Source organism: Volvox carteri (genome assembly GCF_000143455.1).
Source record: "Volvox carteri f. nagariensis unplaced genomic scaffold VOLCAscaffold_21, whole genome shotgun sequence".
In the NCBI taxonomy this organism is placed as follows: Eukaryota; Viridiplantae; Chlorophyta; class Chlorophyceae; order Chlamydomonadales; family Volvocaceae; genus Volvox; species Volvox carteri.
This window is the reverse complement of record NW_003307564.1, coordinates 1,237,433-1,253,802: the sequence shown is the minus strand read 5'-3', so window position 1 is coordinate 1,253,802 and position 16,370 is coordinate 1,237,433. Positions and strand designations below refer to the sequence as shown.

General features: G+C 53.5%; 5 protein-coding genes across 5 annotated transcripts; 2 read left to right on the top strand and 3 right to left on the bottom strand.

Moving 5' to 3' along the window:
• Nucleotides 1–172: 172 nt before the first annotated feature.
• On the bottom strand, nucleotides 173–1,941 carry psaO (photosystem I reaction center subunit O). The gene is made up of 4 exons (XM_002950942.1): nucleotides 1,805–1,941; nucleotides 1,608–1,673; nucleotides 1,306–1,434; nucleotides 173–795 (listed from the first exon to the last, which is right to left on the bottom strand). The coding sequence occupies exons 1-4, from the start codon at nucleotides 1,897–1,899 to the stop codon at nucleotides 705–707; spliced, it is 381 nt and encodes a 126-aa protein (XP_002950988.1). The 5' UTR covers nucleotides 1,900–1,941; the 3' UTR covers nucleotides 173–704.
• Nucleotides 1,942–5,771: 3,830 nt separating this feature from the next.
• On the top strand, nucleotides 5,772–7,209 carry VOLCADRAFT_91528 (uncharacterized protein; the record flags this gene model as incomplete). Its single annotated transcript, XM_002951037.1, has 2 exons — nucleotides 5,772–5,831; nucleotides 6,244–7,209. The coding sequence occupies 2 exons, from the start codon at nucleotides 5,772–5,774 to the stop codon at nucleotides 7,207–7,209; spliced, it is 1,026 nt and encodes a 341-aa protein (XP_002951083.1).
• Nucleotides 7,210–7,829: 620 nt separating this feature from the next.
• VOLCADRAFT_91527 (uncharacterized protein) lies at nucleotides 7,830–9,140 on the top strand (the record flags this gene model as incomplete). The annotated part of the gene is made up of 3 exons (XM_002951036.1): nucleotides 7,830–7,905; nucleotides 8,340–8,701; nucleotides 8,949–9,140. The coding sequence occupies 3 exons, from the start codon at nucleotides 7,830–7,832 to the stop codon at nucleotides 9,138–9,140; spliced, it is 630 nt and encodes a 209-aa protein (XP_002951082.1).
• Nucleotides 9,141–12,435: 3,295 nt separating this feature from the next.
• On the bottom strand, nucleotides 12,436–13,232 carry VOLCADRAFT_91526 (uncharacterized protein; the record flags this gene model as incomplete). The annotated part of the gene is made up of 2 exons (XM_002950941.1): nucleotides 12,436–12,987; nucleotides 13,194–13,232. The coding sequence occupies 2 exons, from the start codon at nucleotides 13,230–13,232 to the stop codon at nucleotides 12,436–12,438; spliced, it is 591 nt and encodes a 196-aa protein (XP_002950987.1).
• Nucleotides 13,233–14,137: 905 nt separating this feature from the next.
• VOLCADRAFT_104942 (uncharacterized protein) lies at nucleotides 14,138–16,326 on the bottom strand. Its single transcript, XM_002950940.1, has 4 exons — nucleotides 16,026–16,326; nucleotides 15,658–15,917; nucleotides 15,047–15,272; nucleotides 14,138–15,013 (listed from the first exon to the last, which is right to left on the bottom strand). The coding sequence occupies exons 1-4, from the start codon at nucleotides 16,215–16,217 to the stop codon at nucleotides 14,897–14,899; spliced, it is 795 nt and encodes a 264-aa protein (XP_002950986.1). The 5' UTR covers nucleotides 16,218–16,326; the 3' UTR covers nucleotides 14,138–14,896.
• Between the last annotated feature and the right edge of the window lie 44 nt (nucleotides 16,327–16,370).

The following is a 16,370-nucleotide window of genomic DNA, read 5'->3' as shown; positions in this document are numbered from 1 at the left end:
AGGACTTTACCTGATGTGCTCAAGACGTGACACGCTCTAGACTTGAACAAAAGGCCAACATGTATTTCATCACTGATTGTGCCTTAAATTAGCCGTCGGTACCTGTTTGCGCCATTACATGGCGGCTATCAGACTGCAACATCTAACTAACATGATATCTGATAGAGCTTGACTCGACTGTCATATGTTACAAAAACGTTGTATCTGTATTGGTACAGGGAACAGCAGCGCCAAGATTGTGGCGTGTTACATCATCGCGTCAGCCATTTTCCAAAATTGTCGCCCACCCTCAGCAGACAGGCATCCCGTGTGAGCGAGTTTGCGAGAAAGGCGACACCGGAATGGCATGGGCAAGCCTTTCAGGTCAGGTAACCCCAGGGGTGTGCCAAATCAAGCAAAAATCACTGTTGATGTCAACCCACGACAAGTGCGACTGCAGCAGCGTCAAGCATAAAGCCACAAGGACATGCGCACAGCTTATTCCACGGTTTCCCAGACCCAATCGCGATATCCTGGGTCACAAAATCTGGGCAAGGCACCCCGTCATGGGTTGGGGCAAACCGTCGACTCGACCTCCCGCCGTGATGGGATGTCTGGACCGTGTCTGCACTTTGCTTTACACAACGACAACGCCAGACGCTTAGGACGTTGCCACGTCGCTGCAGCTGCACCGGTTGAGTGGCCGCGCCTCGCGTTCGGCACATTTACCAGTAGCCCTGCTTGCGGCCCTGGACGCCGATCTGGCCCAAGGTAATGGTCAGGAACAGACCCACGTGCCAGGTAATCATGTAGAGCCTGCAGTGCGCGGGGAGGGCCATGTTGACATAATGAGAAAGGATGCATTGGAAGCACAAGAGCGATAGCGCATAGGTATTGGCTTCGGGAGATCAGCCGAGATTGATTCTACCGCCGTTTCCCGCTTATAAATCTCGGGAAGGGCTCCATATTATTAGGGCAGCCATGTGCAACTAGGCCATGGACGTCTTCGCGGCTCTAAAACTTAGAGGACGTACGAAGGTAGCCAAGTATAGACGGGAAGGAGGCAGTCGGAGAGGTGAACAAGAAGAATTATCCTTCTACGGCATCCTAACAGAAATATGGCTAGCAGCCGTCCCGTGATGGTAGCTCTTCATTCAGCCCCAAAACCATTTGATGGCAAGTCGAACCATGACATCCGGCTATCAGAACTGAATGGAACCGACCGGGTTCACATGCTCAGCTATTGCGCATACATGTAACGCTAAAGAGAATCATTGACAATTCGAATCCCCCGCAAAAAGCACACAGCACACGCGGCAACCTCACCAGAACTTGTCATCCAGAGCCGGGCCAGTAGGGAAGTGCGCCAGCTGCTCGCCAATGGACTGAGTGAACAGGCCGAACAGCGACTGGCCACCAAAGCCCGAAACGCCGATGTTTGAGGGAATGGTCCAGCTGCAAGGGACAAAACATGCTATAACTTCAGGCGGAGTCACCTTAAGGACCGCAAGAGCATAAGTTCTACCATAGCAAAATGGTGCCTAATATATGTATTTCATCTATTACTAGACTGCTTCCCAGGCATACAATACATCGGCGTTTAACTTGCAAACTCAGCCCTGTCTCACCCCGCAAAGCCCAGGACGGGGACGAGGGGATCGGACTTGATCCAGTCACGGGGGAAGGCCTTGTTGCTGCAGAACAACAGTCGCACACAGGTGAGTTTAGGAACAGCAAACTACGATTTGCTGTGAGTCCTGTGTCCATCACCAAAGCTACAACAAAAACATCAAGAGATGCAGGTATCACATGTCAACATACGCACCTAGCCTCGGCGCGCACAATCACGGCGCGGCGCGAGACGCGGGGGCGCTGAGCAAGGGTCGGCAGAGCCGAAGCGCGAGTAGCGAGGGCGGCCATGACGTCTCTGTAAGTAAGGAATAGATCTCTTGCTTAGCGACGTCAGGAATGCATACTCATAGGTCGCGTTTACCGTAGTATAAAGGAAGCACAAGATCCCTTGCAGGGCCTTATGGTGCGACTTGCACATTGTTTTGGTTACTTCGCCTGTACTTCATATTGTTTCTTTCTCGTAGTATGTAAAGCTGTTTCACCAGTGTAATAGTTAGACGGAAATCATATGCGTTGTCTGGTGACTTGCTTTACGGCGATTAGACAGCACGGACTTCTCCGTAGCCTCCTAGAGCCTCCCAGATTGATAAAGGTGTCTAACACATGTCCCCGCTTATAGATTATTGAGGTGGATTTTGTAATAGGACAATACAGTGTGGACACCCTTGGACAAGCGGATCAACAGCCAACTCCGTGCTCATATGGTCGAACCGACGATTTTGATTTATAATCCGATTTAGTGGCACGTAAGGCCGGAATGGTATCTGGACCGTAACCGGGTTGTAGGCCCACCGCCTATGCGTTGCTTGCCATTATGTCAACTTTCCCGTGATCTCATGTCATGTGTACATAACAGAGGAATTTGCGGTGCTCGCTCATCAAATAGGGGTCAGTCACAGGTTGCTAACAACTTCATCTCTTCCGCAGTGCCTTAGGGAGGACCGTCACAAGACATCCCTGACTGTGGTGAATCCCAAAACAGCAAACCGAATGCCTCCCCTCCAGTAAACCAGGTTGCATTTCTGCTTTGAGTGTACACTCAAACACATACACATACACGCCCATACGACCTTCGCACTAGGTGCTCTCCGTGCTGGCTATACTCCATAACAAGTGCTATGCAATTCGCCATGAGCGATACTTTCATTTGCAGCATACCGTATATGCGTTGTGGGTGAAGTCGTTCCTCCTTGTGCATTAAGGAAACGTGGAATGCATCCTGCTGCAACTGTGATGTCACATTTGAGCAGCTTTGATTCATTGCAATACTTTTGCTGGCCTATGTAGCTAAGCAGGCTAATAGAGTACCATTTGTAGGGTAAGAATACACACGACACACACACGATTCGTTTTATTACTGAAACCAGGCCCGGCGGTATGTAGGAAGGAGGTCGTGAGGAGGCTGGGAAGGAGGGAGGGAGGGGCTGGGAAGCTTAGATCGCCCTTGACGTGCTAGACTCTGCGTTACCCACCTAGCATGGCATGGTCAAGCAGCGTGGCGCTTCGTACCCAGGAACACTCCCACGAACTTCATCTTAGGGGCCCGACTCATTACCGCACGTTTTTCTTACACGTGCGTGTGCGTGTTAAGTTGCCGTACATGTATATCGCCTCAGGCGAACCCTTCGGTAACCCGAAGGGGCGACTCGCCTGCGTGTGTGTGTGTGTGTTACATGGTTGGGGGTGCGTGACCCCATGCCTGTAAGATTACCCATACGAGCCGAAGGCCCAAGGGCAATATTACAACGCCTAAAAGCCACGGAGGAAACGAAAACACCGCACATCAGCCCAGACTAGCGTCCAAAGGGGGTAATTGAGTTTCGGTGAGCCCACATACGTTCCAACATCCTCGCAAGACGTGCGGGTCCCAATTTCATGGCATCCAACATGCTCTGTTGATGATCGAATCCCACTTCAGCACGAATATCATTATAGGCTGGGCATTCCAATAACACGTGTTTTTCTCGATTCGGCTATTAGTACCATCTGCGTGTAACCCTACATGCACTCCATGTGCAAGAATACACGAGGAGGCCGGATTTTTACCACACAGCCTTAACTAACCACTCCATACATCCATCCAACCACTCATTCGCACAGACCCCTTCCCAATCCCATGCACATATCCAAGTTAACCAATACGCTATTATGCACCCCAAAGTTTTACACGCCAAAATTGCACATCCCAAAGGCGTGATGTATCCATCAAATGCCAAGCGTACGCGCTGCTCGACACGTCCAACACTGCGGGAGCAAGCTTGCATGTACCACAGGATTACACGCACCAGCAGGCCATCTACCCCGAAGCAAAGCGCTACCCGCCGGGAAATCTGATATCCGCCAGACCTTGAAAGGCCTCACCCGAGGGGGCTGCATGTGAGCAGCCGCACAGCGCGAACGGCCCGTTTATGCCCTGCTTATGGTCTGGGCTGCGAGGTTGACGGGGGAGATGACCCACATCCTGCCTCTAACCCATACTCGAGAACAAAGCTTGATGCTCTTGTACTAAAGTATGTATGAAGCAGAATCCTTTTTGGACGTCCGTCTATTACATGGTCGATGGGGGGCGCACCACTGGAAGCCTGGAGCTACCACACACTCCCTTAAGTTGTGCGAACCATGTAACCGTTATATACACACGTGCACATGCACGCAGAGTCATACGCACGGTCTCCTCCCGTCGCTCCTACTTGTCCAGTCTTTGTTGCCGATTCAAACGTTGCGGTTCTGACACTCTTGAACACATGCACATTTGACTAAACTGCGCACACAACACTCCTAACACTACGCAGGACCACTGCTTGGTTGCGCTGCATCGCCCACACGCCCCAACCACGCCCGCCCCAACCCAAACAGCAAGTGCCAGTCCAGCTATACGACCATCCCAGCTCTCTCCCAGGCATAGTACACAAACAGGGGCATGGCATGGCATCGCGCACACGCACGCGTTCGCGTAGGGAAGCCTTGACGCGTGAGAGCGTGCGTGTGACGCTTCCCACCCCCAGGGGAGGGAGAGGGGTGCTAGCGGCTCTCGGCTGCTTAGGAGGGGGCAGAGGCCCCTCGCGCGGGTCTCCCGTCCGCGGGAGAGAGAGAGCTCTTAGGCGGTCTTTCCTTGGGGCTGAGCTGCAGCCTCTGGCCAGTGTCAGGCCCGGTCAGATACCGTTGTAAAGCTTCACACATATACAGACGCACACGTACGTACATACATACATACACACACGCACACGTGTATGTGCCACCCGACACGATGTAGCTGTCCTCCAAGGTTATCGACTTTGCCAATTCTGACTCGCGGCTCAGTTCATAAAAGCACATGCACTACACATGCACTACACATGCACTACACATTGCACACCACACGGGGTGTTGGCGCACTCTGGGACATCAGAGCCAGCTGAGCAACATTTGTTCCTTGTTATTGCATTCAGAGCACTCACCCCGACCCCCACCCCGCTAGCACATTTTATGGGGCATCGGCAGTGTGGCATCAGCAGAAACAGAAGCACTTCCACCAACGCAACAGCAGCAACAGCAGCGGCAGCAGCAGCCGCAGCAGCAACAGCCAGCAGCAGCAGCAGCAACTGCTGCTTCTTAACACCTTCACATGTACGCAACTAGTTCTGAAGCTGCTATAAACAGCCCAGCACCTCTTTCGGAATCCCCTGACGCCGTGTTAAAATCACGGCACACAGCAGCCGCAGCAGCGGCATTGCTACACCACATGTAGAGCTGTTTGACTGGCTTCTGGACAAGGTGGTTTGGTGTGCGATTTGCGCTGATGATATATGTGCCGTACTAAGTACCAGCTATTACAACGTGGAAAGTGTTGGCGGGAGAGGACGGGGAGCTGTCAGCTGACGCAGAAGGCAATATTAAAAATGCCAACCCGATACGTCTCATGATGCCCTCATGATGATGTGATACATGTAGTGCCGGACTGAGAATTTTTTAATATTAAAAAGGCGTCGGTCATTCGCTGGCTGAGAATGAAACGTGCAAAAAAAACACAAGTATACACACATGAAGGAAAAGAGAGTAACTGCAAGCGCGCATTTGTGTGTGGGTGTATGTATGTATGTGCGTCGTGGACACCACATAAAAGGAGTGTGCGTACATTACATGCATATGTACATAAGCATATGTATGCAACTGTATAAAGTATGTTTCGTTTCACGTACGAAACTTCCCGATCGCTGACGGATGACCGAACGTTGACCATTGTGAGCTGTAGTCGTCGGCGATGGTGGGCGAGGCGTTCGTGCCTCTTCTGGCCCGCACAGTAACAAATCCCCTTCATCAGCCCCTTTCACAGGTCTCACCCTGCTCACACGCGCACATCGCCCCAGCGGCTGAAGATGGGCCCTACCTCGCCCCCTCCGGCTAGGGAGGGTTTGCTTGTACGCCGTGCTCAGCGGGCACAACAAAAACCCGTTTATGTTTTTACCTCACGACCGTGGCATCTACCAAATAGCCCGATGTAAACACCGCACCTTGGGGTCAGTGCACATGCGCTTCCTTACCATCGCATCCAAAGGAAGAACTTGAAGTTACTAACCGTCTTCAACCATCAGTCAAACGTGATCGGCTTCACATACACCCATCATCCCCTCTCTCGCCTCAACGACTCCAAAGGGTCACTGCCCCGCGACGCTGCTTAGCAACCGGCCTTTCAGTTTATTAGGCAACTGCGACGGCGGCTGCACCCCGTCCGACGACAGGCAGGTCGATGCCGTCAATCCCCAGTCGACGCCGATGTACCAAAGTACTGTCTTTAGGGGTCGCACGGAATTTGACAGGTGCATTGGCAAAGGCCGAAGAGGCGCAGGCGGCGAAACCAGGCTCGGAACTGCGGCCCCTGGCAGCGTCTGGGGAGGGAGCAGCGGAAGCGACCGCAAATGGAGAAACGCAGCCGTCGACGCCGGCGGCGGCGGCGGCAGGTGTGGCGGCGGCCGCATCGACAGCGGGGCCGGCGGCGGAGGCAGCCGCTGCGCCAGTGGAGGCGGCGGCGGGGGGAACGGGCAAGGAGATGGATACCGCCAGCGGCGGCAGATGGCCAGTACGGCAAGGCCCCTCAGCCGGCAGCGTGTGGCGGACGCCCAAACCCGGCCGTCCTACCCCCCGCATGACTCCGCCTCCGCGGCTTATGGTGCCATCCCGCATACCAAATCCCGGCCCCGGCCGGGTCGCGACAGATTGGAGGTACTCCCAGGAGTGCTTCAGTACGGCTTTCCAGCTCCGCTCTATGGCATCACTACCGCTGCGGCTGCTGCACTTGACATCTCCGCCGCCGCTGTCGCTTTCGCCACCGCTGCCTTCGTCGCTATCGTCAGTGTCGCTGCCTTCTCCGGCGACACCCAGCTTTACTCGCCGATTCCACCGCAGGCTGCGGGCACCTGCACCGCCGCCGCCGCCGCCGCCGCCGCGGAGATCAGCATTAGCAAAGCTGCGTACTGCATCTCGAAAGCCACCGCGCGCAGCGCAGCCGCCAGCGGCTGCGGGAAGGCTAACGAGACTGCGCAGTTCGTTGCTGGCGAAGCGTGTAGAGCTCTGGCCGTTTTGGCCACGTGGGTTGCGACGGGTGGGCGTATGGAGTACTAAGCCGCCGCTGTTTAGTCGGCCAGATAGCTCTTTCGGCAGCTGTGGCGGGGTCAGGGGTGGTGGTAGCGGCGGCATTGAAGCCAGCGGCGTCAGCGGCGTCAGGGGCGGCGGCGGCAGTAGCGACGGCGGGGGCGGATAGCCACTGAGTCGGCTTTGTAGGCTGAGACGGATAGGTAGGCTGGCTGCAGCAGCCGCGGTGGCAGCGGCCGCAGCGGCAGTGGCAAGAGAGGAAGCGGTGGAAACGGTGGAAGCGGGAGCTGGGGCAGGGGCAGGAACGTTGATAAAGGTAAAGACTGCGGGGTCGGCAGCCTTGGTGCTAGGTATGCTGTCTCTCGTCGATGTCGCCGCCGCCGCCGCCGCCGCCGCCGTGGTGGTACTGCCACTGCTGCCGTCCCCAGGTGACCCTGCCGCATGCCGTAGCGTGGCGTGGTGCAACATGGCAGCCTTGTCAGGAGCAGTATTGGTACTGCGGCTTTTTGTTCGGCTCGCCTATGGATCATTCTACCATTCAGCATTAACACATCATATCATATGATATATATATATATCATATATATATATATATATATATATATATATATATATCATATCATATATATATATATATCATATATATATATATGATTGGCGCATCAATAAACGGCAGGATGTGGACGTCGGATATGGGCGCCTCTCAAAATGTGTTACATGAGAGAGGTAAGGTTGGTACGACTGGTACGGCACAAAAACCAAACAGGGGACATGCCGTACGGCGGTACGCAGGTGGGAAGCTGCCACATCGTCACATGCCAAGTTTTACAAGTATGGGGTCACGCACCCCCAACCATGTAACGCACACACACATGCCAAGTGGATGCGGCATTGCATAATGTCTTCATACTTCCTTAATGTCGCTTTAAAATGTGTTTGTGTGTTTGTGTTGCAGCGTTTGCGCCTTTACCCTTTTTTGAAGCTGCAACGTTATAAGCTTCATATGCATTTAGGGAAAGGAACGAAGGTAGTTGCCGTTGGATTTCGGATGCAGCCCAGGCTCAGGGGCAACACGGCTAACAACCCCCCCACTCTTCACGAGTCCGGAGCCCACTGTAACCACCACATACACATGTACACATACACACACACCCCACCAGAAGAAGAGCCCGTCGGAGCCGTCGAAGCCGGTGCCGACGCCATGGGGCTCTCCTCCAGGGGGGCCTCCCTTGCCCCTCCTGCCAAGGCTCCGGGCCCCAAGGATTTCATCGTGCTACCGTCCCCGCCGCCATCTGGCGGCAGCGCCGCCATCCCCGGCCTAGTGCTGGACACAGCCGCTGCCGTCACCGCTATTGTGGGCCGCTGTAGCGCCTGCAGCTGCGCCAGCGGCTGTAGTGGCAGTCGCAGCGGCTGCGTGTGCAACGGTGGCAGTAGCGGTGGTGCTGGAATACTTCTCATCTCGGGTATCGCTACAGCCAGCAGTGCCGAATCAAGGCTGTTCCACGTGGCAAAGACCCCCCGGGTAAAGCTCCTAGCCCGGGGCATGCTACTGGGGTCCCCGCCAACCCCGCTGCCGTCGCTAACCCCGTTATGATCGGCAATATGCGGCAGCGCGTCGGAACTGGAGTCGCCGCCGGCGGCTGTGGCTGCGACAGCCGCCGCCGCCTCCACCACCGACGCTGCAGCTTCTGCTGCTTCTGCTGTTTCTGCTACGGTGGCGGTTACGGCCTTGTCGCTCATGCCACCCCCCGATGACGCTTCCTGATCAGCATGGCCCGCGTTCGACTTTTCCAGGTTATTTAAATTGGTCGCTGGTAGAGAAGAAGATGGAGGCAACGGAGGTGGAGGCAACGGAGGTGGAGGCAACGGAGCTGGAGGCAGCGGAGGTGGAGACGGCAGCGGGGCTAAAGCCAGCAGTCCCTTCCCAAAGGGATCTGAGGCGGCCAGCGGTGTCCGGCTAGAACTGAGCTCCGCCGGCTGCTGTCCAGCCTTCGTGTTGCCGGCACCTCTGCTGGAAGTCGCCGCCAAGGGAATCACACTTCCGCTGTTAAGGCTGGGAAGCCGGCCTCGCACGCCTCCGCTGCGCAGAGGCTTACTGATCACTTCCAGCAGAATAGGCGGCTGTAAGATATAAATATGAATGCGGGAAAAAAGGGAGTGGTTGGAACCAGCGAACAGGTGGGAACAGCGGCTCATCATTCGACGTATGGGTCAGATCATGGCTTTTAACGTTTCCTAACCAAGGCGCAACGGTAATTTGGGAGTTAAATGCGAGGCCTTCGCACCATGGCAAGGTTAATAATCCATGTAGCATTTATGTTTATATGCTCGTTATTATTGTTAATTATTATCAAGATTGTTCCGCTGTCAAGCCTTCGTCGGCCGTAAGGGGTTGAAGGGATACCTGCAAGGGTAGATAGCCAGCCGCAAGCTGCCTTGATGTACACGCACCTTTTCGTGCACAAATCTCTCCTGCGAGATTGGTAACATATGATGGAGCATTGTCCTATTAGGTTTGCGGATGTCGAGCGTCCTTGGAAAAGGCTCTTATGCGGTTCCCCTCAGTCGCCTAGCCAAAGAAGTGGATATATATAACTCTCAGACAAATTAATCTAATTTATGATATTCAAATCATGCGCATGGTCCCGACTCCTATGTCGTTGTTTGGACCGACAGCGCTCCGCGCAGCCAGGACAGATTTCGCAAAGAGGCAAATCAGCGCACGAAAAAGGTGCCGAAATGACAGCTATCATTGTTTTACTTGTCTGAACGAGTTCTATATTGGAAAACTGGCGCGTAACTGGTAAGGGGCTTGTTACGGTTATGCCTTATTCAGCGTACGCAACCGTACGGTCATCCAGCAAGCCGCCGTCTGCACTCTAAAAGGTTGGTAGTCTCAAAACTTGGCTGCTTGACCTATAACCCCAGTCCTTAGGAGCGCTTTCCGTAAGAAACCTAGGTTCAGGAATTCCGCTTTCCACTTAACACGCGACACCACAACCGCCCTATTCACTACAACAACCATGTCCGCATTGCGCACTTAAAAAGCAGAAAAACATGCACGAATGAATCCTCCTATTTCCACATGCACATTGTGCGAGATAGAGAAGGAACCCAGAGCTGCGAGAATAAGTGCCCTGCGGGAGCATGCAGTTCTTCACGCAAAGGCTCTGCAGTTATTTTGAGAGCATGCAGTTATTTTCTTCGTAGCTTACCGCATTCATCCCTGCTACAATAGTCCGGTTTAATGTCGGGTCTACTCGCCATGTGAAATTACAGCAGACAATGGCTTGCTCGAATAAGGCTGCATTTCCAGTGCGGATTTTGGCCAGGGATTAACCCTCTGTCCTCCATCGATACCTGCTCAAACGGCTAAGTTGTTGGCAAACTTACCTCGCCTTTTCAACCTTTGGTTCCCTTATGGAACAAAACTATGTGGTAAGCTCGTACCAAGGACTTCCGTGCCCTAATCCCTGGCCTTAATCCGCATTGGAAATGCACCCTAAATCGAAAGTACCAAGATTGAGGCTTTGACTAGGTGTAATGTTGATAAATTAGTCATTTCAATTACATATCATATTTAACGAAAACTAGGCATATTAAGTGAGAGTCTTGCCGTCAAAGAATGCAAAGCTGGGTTGTACCCCTCCCAGTTGATACTACTCTATTGTTACGAGTTTTCGAAGTAATTGTTACGGAATTCGTGCGCCACGAAGCCTCGACCATCCTTCGTCGACCGTCTTTCGTCAATCCTCCCTCCCCACACCGATTTAGCACACACTCATTTACCATTTCGTACTTCTGCTGCTACCTTCCTGCTGCTACAAAAGTCGTGAAAGGAGAGTTTGTAAAAAGATCCGATACGTACAAGGGGCCTCTCCATCAGTTTCCGGTTGCATCTCTTTACGAAGCCTAATTGATGAACCAACCGATAAACAAACCAACTAAATGACCGACCAGCCAACCAACTAACCAACCAAGACGCCATCACGCGTCTCCCCCTCCCCTGCAATCCGCGCGCCACCTCGCTCTCCGGGTTACTGCCCGGAATCCCCAGCCCTTGCGGCAAAGCCTCCGCCTCTGACACCACACCCATTATTTACATGCAGTCTGCATTCCCTTCCGAGCTCGAGCGTGCGTGTGATAATTGAGGCAGCTTAATTGAGACATCGGATGGTGATTTATCATTTTGCAGTGTATGTAACAGCAGTGTACAGCACGAACGACTTTGCCGATTCGGGAGTGCACCTTGAGGTCCTCGGGGCTCATTAAGCTGCTCAATTTACGACTGTTCAGTTTACGACGAAGTGTGCTGGAGACATATTCGGGCAGCATCGCCCATTTTAAATGCATAACTTAAAGCACAGTAGGAGAAATGACGTGCAGGTTTAGATGGCCATAAGGTCACAAGGCCATGCATACTGGCACTTACACGCTCTATCGACTGCTTGGCTACTTATCCAATTTCCTCGCTACTGTTAACGTGCAAAGTGATGCAAGTCGATGGTATTCTCTTCTAATTAACCGGGTTTTGCGTCGCGCAGCTTGGTATGCTACGTCGTTTCCTAGCTGTGTCTGCAGCGTCAGTCAAGCAAGCAGTCTGCTGCTGCCGCCAATAGTTGTTGACTCATTCCATCCTTAAACGAATGAACTCGCGCGCTCTCCCGGTGCCGCCTCAGATTTTCTCCCTTCGACAACGTTCCAGCTTCCATCCCTTCGCGACAGCGGCATGACGCTGCCCAAAGCTGCCTATGCTCAGGATCTTTTGGACACTCTACACAGCTCAGCAGCCAACGGTGTCATCGCCGTCTCCAGAGCTCCCTCCTGCCTGCCACAAACCACTGTATTATTGGCGCCGACGTCTGCTTGGGCGCCACCGGGCAATCCCGGGCATCGGCTGTTGTCAGCTGACGGTTACCTGCATCGAAACAGCAGCAGTAGCAACAGCAGCAGTAGCAACAGCAGCAGTAGCAACGACAGTAGCAGCAGGAGGAGCAACAGCAGCAGGAGCAGCAGCAGTAGCCATAGTAGCAGTAGCAGTAGCAGTAGCAGTAGCAGTAGCAGTAGCAGTACTGTAGCAGCAGTACCAGCAGTAGCAGCAGTAGCAGCAGCAGTAGCAGTAGCAGTAGCAGTAGCAGCAGTAGCAGTAGCAGTAGCAACTGATTGAACAAATTCGTGCTCAGTAAGCCGTAACCAACCCCGCTACTGCCGCCTGAACCAGCGTTAGGGTCTGTGGCTTCCCAGGACGCTGCCTACCTACTGAAGCTCCTCCGCCATGGCCGCCGCATCCACGCTCTCTAAAGGTGCGCGCAGCTGGCCGCCCTTGGCGGCGAATCCCTGGGCGCTGTGTGCCGGCGCGATGTGCACATCGGCACAAGCGCCGCATCCATGTTCGGGGCTGCCGACGGAGGCGACGGCTGCCGCCGGCGCCGCCGCCGCCGTCGTCGTCGCAGCACACTCAGCGGCAGGAAAGTGCTGTGCGCCACGCGCAACTGATCCTGGCAGGTACGCGAGCGTGGTGTTACGCTCAGAGCTCTTGGTGCTGGAATCATTCGCTGTTTTCCGGAGGTCTTTGTCGTTTCGGGAGTTAGAGTACAAGTTGCCGGCGAGAACAGTCGCGGTTGGAGTTCCACTGAGGGGCATTTTTCGAACGGTATTGCCGGAGGATGATGACGACTGATGGGCACACTTCTTAGGCGTTTCAGTGCGTTGAAGCTGTGACTTGGCTCCGTCGTCGCCATCGCCGCCGCCTGGATCCGGCACCTCACCGCTGCGGAACTCGCAGCTGCTTATGTCTAGTAGTTGGAGCTAAGGTTTCGGAAATGAATGTGGGGAAGGGCAGAGAAGCGAGAAGGTTTGGGAGAGCTGACAAACTGGAGCTTTGCGAAAGAAATTGCCGCTGATCTTGATTTTTAAACATCGCATGACTAAGGATTTGTGAGTTGTTATTGCGGTTAGCGTGGGGTTGAAGAGGTACTTCGATGGGTAGGCGGACAGCCGCGAGAGCAACGCACCTGGTCCTGCAAGCTCTTATCCTTTGCCGGTGAAGCCATTATTTTAAGCTATAATGTGATAAAGACCTGCTCCCTTGAGCGTTGAACTATCTCGTCCAACGAGCTACCGATGCCGAAAGCAGGAAAACCACTCGCCACAAGACGTTGTTTGTAATTTTGTTTATGGTTTACGGCTCTAAAATGCTAACATGGATAGTAATGTTGCATATGATCTACGGCGTAATGCGAACGGACAAGTTCAATATGGTATTAGATGTAGTAAGGATATATTTCCTACCGGTATGAGGGTACTTTGATAATATCCGAATAAGTGATAAGTGCCTGGGTTGCAGTATACAGTTCTGCGGAGTATGTTAGGTCTTGCGAATGATGCGACGTCTGCGCTGACCGGTACAGCAACTGAAAACGGTAACATTTTTCGAACAGCAATCTCCCTGTATAGCGGTCACCTCATATCAAGTAGTGCTTTTTTGTCAATCCGAAGTATTTCATGCTTTGTATAGACCGTACAAGCTCGTGAAGTTTGTAACCGTAAATCCATGGTCGTGTCGCAGCAAATAGAGCAAGTTACAATCAGCTTCGGCTTACCTATTCACAATTTTCACTTACGTTAAGGATAGCGGGACGACTATTACAGCTAATTTTCCGATGCCTATCCCTCGGCCACTGCTTACCGGCACCCGTAGTGCCTGTAAGTTTTGATGACTCTTGAATTGAGGCGGCGCAAAAAAAGCTTGAACTTTTGCTGTGGTACTAATAACTGGAGAATGTTTGGGCATGATTCCGCAAGTGCTTTTTTTTGAATAGTTGAAGGCAGCAGGGCATGCCCGCCGTACCACACCAGTTCGGTTTCCTCCTGCCAACCAGCTCTAGCTTCCGATGGCAATCACAAGTGGATGAGGAAACATGGGGAGGAGTATCCTTCCTCAAATTTAGTGTCAGGGCAAAGTTACCTAACATTAAAGACATAGGCTCATTTTCAGTCATGGTTCAGGTGGTACAGAAAAGGCCTCGGCCCGGTGCAGCCAGTTACCCAGCAGAATTCTGCAGGGGAGGCTGAAAGGCGCTGGGCTACAAGTAGAGGAACGGTGTCGTATTCAGACTACACGTTCCTTATTTTGGAGAGCTGCGAGGGCCGGGTGCGGCGGCCGGCGGCGTTGGAGTGATGTATGAATCGTGCTAAGGCGCCAATGCAAATCCATGGACGGTGCATTGCGCGCCGCCTCCATCTCAACATGAATGTCTCTCCTAACAAGCCTATATTCTTACAGGCCGTGTCTGCAGACGTCACCGTTAGCCTATGCTCCTCGACTGCATCTGTTAACAATCCGACAGAGAACACAATTCAAACTTTGCTCTCAGTATCATTCTCAATACTCCAAGGCGTGGCAATCAGTTTTCCCTGGACTTCAACTCTTCCGGTCAGCCAGGTCAGTGTGCCTTCCCCCGGCCATGATTCATGCCAGGTATGCCCCGCAACGTTCACATTCACGCAGTCAATCAGTATACACCATAACCATGCACACGTGCGGCACAGCAGCCAACGCGCTGTATTGCCAGGAAACCTGCGCTAGCCCGCTAGCGCCCGATCTGGGTTACCAACACGATTGCAACGTGGTAAACGAAACCCTCTTCCTTAACAACTTTTTTTATCGGAAGGGATGGTGGTCAGATAGGAAAACGTGAAGTATTCTCCTATACCCTCACATGCGTTGAGAGTTGGTGAATGCTGCTGCTGGAGATAAAGCATTGAGCACCTTGCACCACACCGGAAGCGGTAACGGCGGCGGCTGACTTCGCAGACTGAATGCAAGGTCCGTCTGCGGAGAGCAGCAATCGTCGCAATGACGCACCGGGAGCGCCGCATCGGCCTGGCTGACAAGGGCTCGCGTCTCGCGGGCATCGTCGCGAGGGTCACACATCCACACTGACCCAGATGGCAAAGGGATGCCCAACCTCTCCACATCTTGGATGGCGACACGCTTCAGTTCAGGAAGGCCGCCTGCAGCACGCCTGACGCGGCGACGCCTGCATAGATGGCGCCTTTGTCTATAATTAGACAGCACAAAAGCCCCTTGCCTGCATTACATCACACGTTGCTTCACAGGTTGAGGTCTTCTAAGGCTCTCGATCTACGCAATTGCAGAACGGCCGCCTGATCCCCTTATCGTCGGGTGACACATGTAGCCGGATGCAACACAGTACAAAACGAGTCAAAACGTAGTTCCCTTGTGAGCAACCCGTCGTTTTATCGGTCCTGTGTATTGCTCCTGTATGGCCCGGCAGGGTAAGGCTTATCGTAATCGCTGGCAGTGCATGACAGTAACCGGCCAGCGTAAACAGAGCAGCATATCCTTGGAACATGCGCTGACAGTTTTTTCTGGCGGACAGATGGATCTCCGGGCGCGTCCATGCAAATCACGCTGGCTGATACCCCAAAAAGCGGATTTGCTGCCTCTTTTACTCGGGTACGGTCGGGATGTCAGTCTTCCTCTCCGGCTCTGGTTGGCCAGGCTCTGCAGGCTTCTCAGGCTCCTCAGGAGGCTCTCCCGGCTTCTGCTCAGGGTCTGGATCTCCAGGTGTCGTCCGCTTGGCGCTCTCTTCTAGCTCCTCGTCCGGCATCTCCGGGTCGCCAGGCAGCGGTTTTGGTAGGAAAACTCGCTGCGGTTTCTCGAACTCTGGGAAGATATCAGGCCGTTTACTTGGCATAGGAGCCTCCCACTCCTGCATGTGCAGGCCACACTTAGCTGAGGCGAGTCTGCTCACGCAGAGATAAGGCCAGACATCAATGGAACAGATGCACAACACCCGGCGCATATGACGCTGGCGCACCTGAGGAGCATCTAAAGGAGAGCGCGCCTCCTCAGTCTCAGGCGAACTGGAGCGAACGAGACCGGCCGGCATCGGTCGCCGCCGCGCTAAGGGGCACAACAACCCTCCGCCTAAACCTGATGCGACCTTGGTTCTAACCAATCTATGCCCTGAGGCCGCAGCTAACGCGGGCCTCATGAGCTGCGCCCGCATCGTGGTGCAAGGGTATCCTCTTTCCGCCGGGTTAATGACGCTTCTTGATTATGCAGCTTTGCTCTTGTTTCCGGTGGACAAAAAATACAGTATCTTCATGCAGCTCAATTGAAGCACTATGATCACCACTTTCACTCTCAGGGACAACATTTG